Below are 8969 nucleotides of genomic sequence, written 5' to 3'. Positions count from 1 at the left end.
CGTAGACTTCAATATTCTCACGACTTCTTTAGTGCAAGTAAAATATTGCCATAATTTGATTTTCTCCATCGACAGCGCCGGAAATCTCAATGCAAAGTTGTTAATAAAATGATTGAAGCTGAAAATTAACCGACCACGCAGAGATCTGGTTGTCCTGGGCTTCAGAGCTGTTTCCTTTCCCATTATATCTTCTACATCAAAAGAACGGCGGTAGCCGCTAAAATTAGAAACAACTCAATAAACAATGTTGTTAAGATATTTTATTGGTGTGCATTTATAACAATTGACTTTATATAACTTGAAAAATTACTGCAATTAACTAACTTATTGATCAGGAATTCTAGATCTTCGGAAACCGGGTTAAAACCGTAATCTGAAAACCGCATTTTGCTTTACTATATCGAAATTGATTGGACTCTGACTCTGCTGACTCTAATTAACTGATCCCAATGAACATTTTTTTTTCTTTTTATTTGACCTTATATTTTCAAACTATTTAGAACATTTAGAATATTGATAGACCGAGATTAGCTTAGCTGAGACTCTTTTACAAGCGATCCGGGAATGTTTGCAATCTGGCGCGCTTGCAAATTTAATTATAAGCTGAATGTTGGAAGGTATTATCACATCGAAGCATTTTCGAAGGGGGAGATATTAGGGTCGTAAGTGGTGTACAACTGACAATGAAGTGCTTGGAAGTGGAAGTGTCCGAAAATAAAGTATTTTCGTTTAATTCCGAATTTTACAGACTATACGCTATTTTTAGCTCAGATTTTAAATTCGAGTGGCAAAAATACGTAAGGAACGAATATGTGCCTTTGTAGTATTTAAATGTTAGTCGAATTTTGGAAAGGTCTAAATGATGGACTTCCACAAAAAAAGCATTTTGGGTGTTTATTTACATTAAATTTAAACGACTGTAAAGTGCCTTGGAAAATTTCGATATAGGATTTATTCTTGAAAAGATCAACTTTATCTTAAACGGTTTCTAACATTAACGGCAATATTGTGGGTATTCGAGTGGAAGACAATTTATAAATAACAATTGAAGATATTATTAAGATTTGGGAAAACAATAATTCAATCGTATTTCGCTATTTAGAAAAGCTTGCATGTATTTAAAAACTTGATACATGGGTGCCACATCTTTTCACTGAAAGGAATAAGAGAGAGGAACTGTAGGAACTGTATTACGGGTTATTACGGTACTTTTTGGTGATAACTTTAATCAAAGTCTTCTATATCCAATTCCGGAGTAGAGGATTTGCCGGATCCTGTGCTATGGTTGAACGGGTATGAAGTTTTAGGGATTAACGAGAGTGAAGTAAGAGCGTGGTGGTGCATGATGCTCTGAAAATAACCCTCCACTTTCACAGATCTGACCGCTATCCTGTCGGATGAACTATTTTTCAGAGTAACTTAAGTAACTTTTTCAAATTTGACAAGAAACTTTTAGCCGATAAAAAATGATCAACTTTTAGAAAAGAATTATTTTTGATACGATTTTAAGTAAAATAATTTTATAAATAATTTTTAGAGATTTATGTTCACATTGAAGAAAATTGCCTATGCTTGTGTAGGAAGAACTCTAAAATATGGACATATTTTTCTATAGTATATAGAGACCATTAGAAAATCCATAGAAAGAAATTCTGTTGGTCGTAAAATACAGATAATATTAAAATATCGTTAGTATGCAAGAATATCTGCTGTTAGAAATTCAAAATATGAAAAAATATTAAAAGAAAATAACATGTAAAAATAAATATCTTGACCATTTTCAAGTTTTCTTAAGTATATTTTTCATAATATTAAACAAACTATTGATTCCTAAGTATGAGAAGTGCATGAAGTGCAAAAAGTGCTGGAAGTATTGCAGCATTTTCTTGAGTCTTTCGATATGTTGGAAGTGGAAGTCATTCATACAAATTGTGGAAGTGTTTGAAAGTGGTGTACACATTTTCATCCTTATATCTCCCCCTTGCTTTAGACCTAAATTGAAATCATAATCGAATTTGCACACATTTGGAATTGCAAGAATTTCGAGGTTGTCTGCCAAGAATCTGAGCTATTGTACACTTATTTGGTCTATTTTTCCAGTTTTTAATAAAATATTACGTCTTCAATAATTTTTTCCAGTTTTATGAAAGCGTCAATAAACGACAAAATTAATAAAACAAGTTTTTTTTTTTTAATTTCAAGATTGTTTATAATTTAGATATTGTATTTTCTATACGTCATTATTTAATTATTTTGAATGAGAGATTTTTTAAAGAAGGGTTTATCAAATGGAAAATTAGTGCAAATTCTGTAAATCGTATGAAGCTTCTTAAAATGTTCTTAGAGGATTGTATACAAATACAAAATTAAATTAATGTCTCTACATCACCGTTAATAAATATTTTAACCATGCTTTTTCGATATTTCGATGTTTACTTGTTTTGGATTTACAGTGATGAAATGAATCATTTTTGCTCATGAATCTTTATTCATTCAGCAATAAGACATAGTAAAATTGTGACTCATCGTGTTCTTTAGCAGTAAAAGAACTATTTCCGACAGAAATATTTTATTTTGAATATTAAAACGGTATTGCCATACTATATACGTATAAGAATAGAAGCTTAGAAAATGCAATTGATGGTCAGTTGGGTTAGTTACGTGGAAATCATGGGAAAATTGTGCAAATGTAAATTGCATTGCGGGTTGCATGCAACTTGGCGCACACAAACTTTTATAAACTGAACCAACTGAACCTCTTGAACTCTTTTCAACTCCAAGTTCAAATTTATTTAAAAATTTCTTAATTTGGCAAATCGTGTTTGTTCGATTATTTTGTGCAGACGCGTATTCTTTTATTGCCTGCTCAATATACTCAAGTTCAGGCGGCAGACAATACAAATATTTTATGGGCATTTCCATCCAAAATTTATTTTGTGAATAATAATTTTTGTTTGAAATTGAAAAGTATTGACCTCCGAAGAGATGAAAGTATTTAAGGACAAAGACTTCTTTTTGTTTCATTTAGCAAATTTACTCTCATTGTCCATAGCAATGCAATCAAATATCGAAAATATCTTTGAAAGATGATGCTGGCAAATTTTACTCACCATGACTGAAAGAAATTGTTCCACATTTTTACGGCGAAGAAGCTTAAAAAAAGTGCGATTTCATAGGCTTTTATAGTTGTTTTTTTTTCGCAGAGAAAAACAACCATTGCAGCTACAGTTAGAATTAAACCACGAAAATTAGGTGCCAGAGAATTAAAATTCACCGTGTTTCTCGCCACTCGAGGTTGAATTAGTGTGATGTTGGAATAAAATAAGCAAAATTCGTAAATATTTATATCGAAAAAAAAATCATCAATGAAATTCCCATACTGAAGAGTTGGTGAGATATGAATAATAAATTCTTCTATGTACACCTTTGTGCATTCCATCAGTGCTGCAAGAAGTCATTGAATTTTTGAGCCCAAATCAAACGTGCTCAAATGCATCAGCGTGATCTAATCAAACGTGAAGTTGAAGATTCTCATTGGAAAAAGGTTATTTTGCTATTTTTTTTTTATTAAAACAGACAATTAAAAAAGTATTGTGTGAAGATTTCATTGAAGGTGTCACATGATGTGCAATGAAAATATGAATCAATCGTTGCAAAAGACCCATACTATTGTGAAATGAGATTCAAGTGGCAATAGCAGGTAAAATTAGACGTATATTCTGCAAGCGTTCAATTGCTGTAAATTTAAATAATTAGAGACAATAATTAATGAGTTGAATGACGCCATCGAGAACCAGGTAATTGGCACGAATGTCTGAGCAAGTGAGATTTTGTAGAGTTTCAGTTAGAATAACTTCTTAAATTTGAAAAAAAATCATAATGCACCCTGAGGGAAAGTACATAAGTCAACCTTCAACAGAAAGTTAAATTACCAAATGTTATCAATCAATATAAAAGCAATTCAAGAAAATAAATAATTACACAAAGTAAATAAAAATTTGAATATTATAATTATTAGACTAGTAAAAGTTTTAAACATTTTTAAAATACAATTCTATATATTCCATAAATTTTAACGTACGTAATAAAAAAAAGTTATAAAATTTACAGCCTACGCATATAAATAATTGTTTTAAACATTTTTAGTGATAAAATTATTTGAAAAGGCTGATAAATATTGCTACAATATTTTTTCATATATACAGTTTCGGCCAAAAGTTTCTTGAAAAAGCTATGTCTGAGAAATCAAGTGACTTTTTCATTTTTTCGCAAATGAGTGGTCTATAAACTTTTGATCTTGTTTATATGTTTCAAAAAAAAAATTAATTAATTTTATTTTATATCAAAAATAATTCTTTTGCAAAAGTCGATCATTTTTCATCGGCCAAAAGTTTCTTGACAAATTTGATAAAGTGGCTCAAAAAAATACGATCAACATTCTGTAACCAGTTATATTAAAAACTTGTGTTATTTGAGAGGCTAATGGTCGGTTTGTACATTTCTAAAGTTTACAGTTATCAATCCTGGAGGGGAATTCTGTAACGCTCTGGCAATGCCATATGACAAATTGGGTTCGAATCTTAGGAGAGCTTTTTCGAAAATGCGATTCTGTAGCCGTGACATTGCCATTTCAGCTCAAGTTTCATTGTCAGAAGTCACATATTTGAGATTTCTGGAAATTCAAATGACAATGAATTTTGTTAAACAAATAAACCAAGACATGTACTGTATTTTCATAAAATCATCAAGTAAAGGGATTTCATTAAAAATTCAATGAATTGCATTTTCGAACTCATATGATATGACAAAAAAAGCTCGAATGGCATTGTCAGGTTTTGAACTCACGCGTGACAATGCCACGAAAATTACAGAATTCCCCTACTGTAAAAGTTATTTAGGTACTGTACTTTGGCAATAAAATAATTTTTGCGACTTTTTTTCAAATACAGAGAGAGATTTGGAGATTTTGGTGACTTGGAGCGGTTTCTTTCGGTTGAGTTGTGAATTTATCTATATACCGTTAGGGTTTTATCGAGACCTTTTGATTTAGTCGATTTAGTGTTCATTGACTAAATTTAGTGATAGATCCCTGAGATATAAGCATTAAAGTTTTGTCTTTTAGCCCTCACGTTTCAATGTCCTCCCACGCATGTAATGCCTTAGACAGACTTGCAGCTTAAGCCGAGAGACGGCTTAGTGGGAAACTGATTGGAACGAATCTAATTACTATTTTGTTCTTAACTACGTTAGGCCGTTTTTCGGTTTAAGTCGTAGGTGTATCCAGCACACAATGCAGTGTAAAGACACATAAGGTAAAGTACCCTCTAGTCGGCCGGTTCCTCAACTCGGCCACTTGAATTATTTAACCAATTTTTTAACGTTTTATAGTCAATTTCTATGAAATTTTCACTGATTTACGTTATATATAATATAATACACCTTATAATGTTAAATCGGTAAGACCATATTATAATAAATCTAAGTAAATTGAATAAATAGTCGCACTGGCCGAGTTGAGAAACCGGCCGACTACAGGGTACTTTACCTTACTTTTATTTCCATTTCGAGATTAAATTTAATTTAGTAATAGTTTGTAGGTATATATTTTAATTAATCTTAAGTTTTTTGTGTTATTTAATTCCTATAATTTGAAATTTTGGTTATATTATTCATTGATTAATAATTTTAATTTTATTTTAATTCTACGTATTGATTTGTTTAAAAATTCTAATCTTGTAAGTAAAGTTTTATTGCTACAACTAAGAACATACATTTTGTTTAGGTTAATTTAAAATTCATATTATGCATATGTTGGTTTCTTCTAATTTATTTATGTAATCAATTTGCAGACTGCAAGATGTTTCCATTATGTGTTCAATAAGTTTATAAATATTTTTTTATGAAACTGGTATACAGTAAAGAAGTTATCGCAGACAATTGACTAAGATTTTTTCCCCGTTTCTAGACTTACAGATCACAATCAAATCCGTGAATAACAATCACTAAATAATTTACTTGTTTGTGAAACAACCTCCGTCACAGAATCAATCGAGAAAATGTTATTTGCGATCGAGCGAAAAAAAGTCAAAAACGGCGCTTTTTGTATTGCATTCTGACTCCGGAGTGGTATTAGTCCAATCCCATCGGACTTTGGGACTACCTTGCCAAAGTTTCCTTTCCAGCTTACATTTTTTTCTCTGTATTTCTTCACCACATTCAAAAAAAACTATATACCTGCAAAATCAACAATACAAGTTGCGAACGCACAGCTTATTCGAGCACCTTTCAGTATCGTGCTGCTATTGAAATAGCGCGGTCACTATTTTTCAAATTACCTTTCCACTCTACTTGTACACATTATTTTAATTCCACTTGTTCAAGAATTATATTTTCAAAGTTACCAACTCTGTGCTGTGTGTTTGGTGAACCACGGAGGAGAAAAACGTGTGAATTTGGTGCTAAATTTTCAAGTGATTTTTCGAAGAGAGATCTTTCCGGAGGTGACAAAGACGTACAATTGTGTGTGACTTTACACGAAGAAAGTCATTGGAGATTCAGTGATCAACCAAGAAGTTAACATAAGTAATCACCATGAGTCACATTGTTGGTGGCAGTAGAAGAATGCGAATATGTGAGTTTTATATAATTAAGTTTTTTTTTCGAAAAATGAAAGAAGAAAAAAATCTCAATGTACCTTCTCTATTAGCGTTTTCTTCTCCACGCACAATAGAGATGAGATTTGTAGTAATGTCACGGAAATAGCCAAAAGGCAGATAAAATAGGCATCAACACTTTTACTTATATTAAATATAAATTATTTTTACGGATCTTCGACTTGAGAGAAATAAAACCGTTTTATTTCATACACGCGGTACTGCAAAAAAAATAAAAAAAAACAATAAAAATTTCTTCTGCGAGAAACCCGAGTCACGAAACGAAAGGTGAATGGTGTGCATATTGGGCTCAAATATTCAATTTGATCTGTACTCATAAGATGAGAAGAGAAAAAATATTGAGATTGTGTTTATTACAAGATTTCCTTGATATCTGTTGTCCAATGCTGTCAAGTTCTATATATCCCAGTTCCCAGTTAATATTCTTTTTCACCTTACACAACTGTTTCACATTTGAACAATCTTCCTTCCACGTGTTATAGGGAATTTTCTATCAAGTGATTTTTTCTCACTGCCCGTTAGAATATTAATTACTTCCCACGCATTGTAAAATGAACAGTTCCATAGGACAATGAGCAAAAATGTGGTCGATATTAGCCTATATTATTGTATAGACGCCGGTATAGACAAGGGCAGGGCATAGATAACATCTTTTTTCCGGGACCAAAGTTCTAAACCATCTGGCAAAAGCTATAGCGCATAAGAATCATTTTTTGAAAGAAATTTCATCTCTCCTAATAATAAGTTGTGCATTTAAGCATTTTTTTAATCATCTAAATAACAAATTGCTACAAAATAAAGACAAGATAGAGCAGAAATTAATCAAAAAAATATATTTCTTAATCTTGGAGACTTGCGGGCTACAAGTTAAAACTTTAATCCTCATATCTCAGAGATTTCTCAACCAAACTTAAGGGAATTGTACTAAATTTCGGCCAGCTTGCAATTTCGGCCACTTCTCTGTTTCACAAATTCACATGAATTTTAATTTCTTACATCTAGATATTATACAATGTAAAAAAAATCACAAAAGATGTTGCTTTGACGAACGAGATAATGCTAAAAAGACTTTCGAAGAGTTCCGTAAGGGCCAGGAACTATGAGAATCAAAGTGGCCGAAATATTATACAAAGCAATGCCTGTATTTTTATTCATTTTAAAATGTATTAAGAATGCTTTTATAGAGAAAACAAAGATGATAAATTATTTACAAGATTCGAAGCAATACTCCTTAAAAAGGAGTAACAAAAAATTCAATTTAGGGCAGCTTTGAAATTAGGGTTTTTCTCGTATTTTTAAATAAAACTGAACCTTAGTATGATATAATTTAGCTCAGCAAACCAATTGCGAAGCAAAATCACATCATAATACGGCTCGATTCCATTTAAAAATAGAAGAAAAAACCCTAATTTCCAAATTGCCCAACATGGCCTCATCCCTGTATAAGATTTTTCAACTTTTTTTTTTAAGGTTTCCTATATCAAATTCCTATATCTACATTGTTTTTAAACCAATCTAGATCAATACTGGCTTAAATAAAAGGTATACCTGGACCGGTGGCAGCCAAATCCTAAAAAGCCACAATCTTAGAACTTAAATTTTGAAAGCCTTAAATCTTAAGTGGTCAAAATAACATGTAAGATAGTAGAATAATTCCCTAAATGAAAAGAAAATTTATCAATTTGGGATTCTGGCTTTTTGGATTTTGGCTTTTTGGAATTAGATTTCAAGATTTTGGCTTTAGGGATTTTGACCGGGATCCGGTTGAACTATACAGTATTGCTATAAAGAAGTTCCAACAATCACCGTAAGGGACGCTTCAATAGACCTAAACAAGGATTTAAAGAAACAAAAATAGATTTTGCTAGAAAAACTGTATTTTTCATTTTCTTTTCTATTTTAAGGCCTTTAGGATTCTGTTAAACACAGGTTCAATTCGATAAGAAAGCCCATTTGACATTCTATTTTATCCAAGCTACACTTGAAGTATTATATCAGAGGCAGATTTCATTTTGTTCGAAAAAAATCAATAGAGTGGATTTTTAAGACACACCGTTGCAAAATAGCCCCGTTTAAAAGTGTTTTTAAATTTAAACAGAAATCTGAAGAACAAATTGCTAGTAAAACTAAAATAAAAACACATTGTTTGTTGCTTAAAATCAAAGTTGATTGCATAGTTTTCCATAATTTTTATTTTTGCCCTATTCTAAGATGAAGCTATAACATTTCAAAGACTAATTTTCTTCAACTCTCCAGAAACCGTTTCAAAAAAGAAACAATAATCTTAAGAGTTTG

At 31.3% G+C, this 8969-nt stretch overlaps 1 protein-coding gene across 1 annotated transcript in view; it reads left to right on the top strand.

Moving 5' to 3' along the window:
* Positions 1 to 6257: 6257 nt before the first annotated feature.
* Positions 6258 to 8969, top strand: part of LOC129804190 (scavenger receptor class B member 1) — an 80052-nt gene continuing 77340 nt past the window's right edge. Inside the window, exon 1 of the mRNA XM_055851276.1 lies at positions 6258 to 6631. Coding sequence (XP_055707251.1) covers positions 6592 to 6631 — 40 coding nt within the window. The 5' untranslated portion in view covers positions 6258 to 6591. The remainder of the gene's footprint in view (positions 6632 to 8969) is intronic.

Source organism: Phlebotomus papatasi, chromosome 2, assembly GCF_024763615.1.
Source record: "Phlebotomus papatasi isolate M1 chromosome 2, Ppap_2.1, whole genome shotgun sequence".
NCBI classification, from domain to species: Eukaryota; Metazoa; Arthropoda; class Insecta; order Diptera; family Psychodidae; genus Phlebotomus; species Phlebotomus papatasi.
Note: the sequence above shows the minus strand (reverse complement) of the source record. Positions and strands in the feature narration are given on the sequence as shown.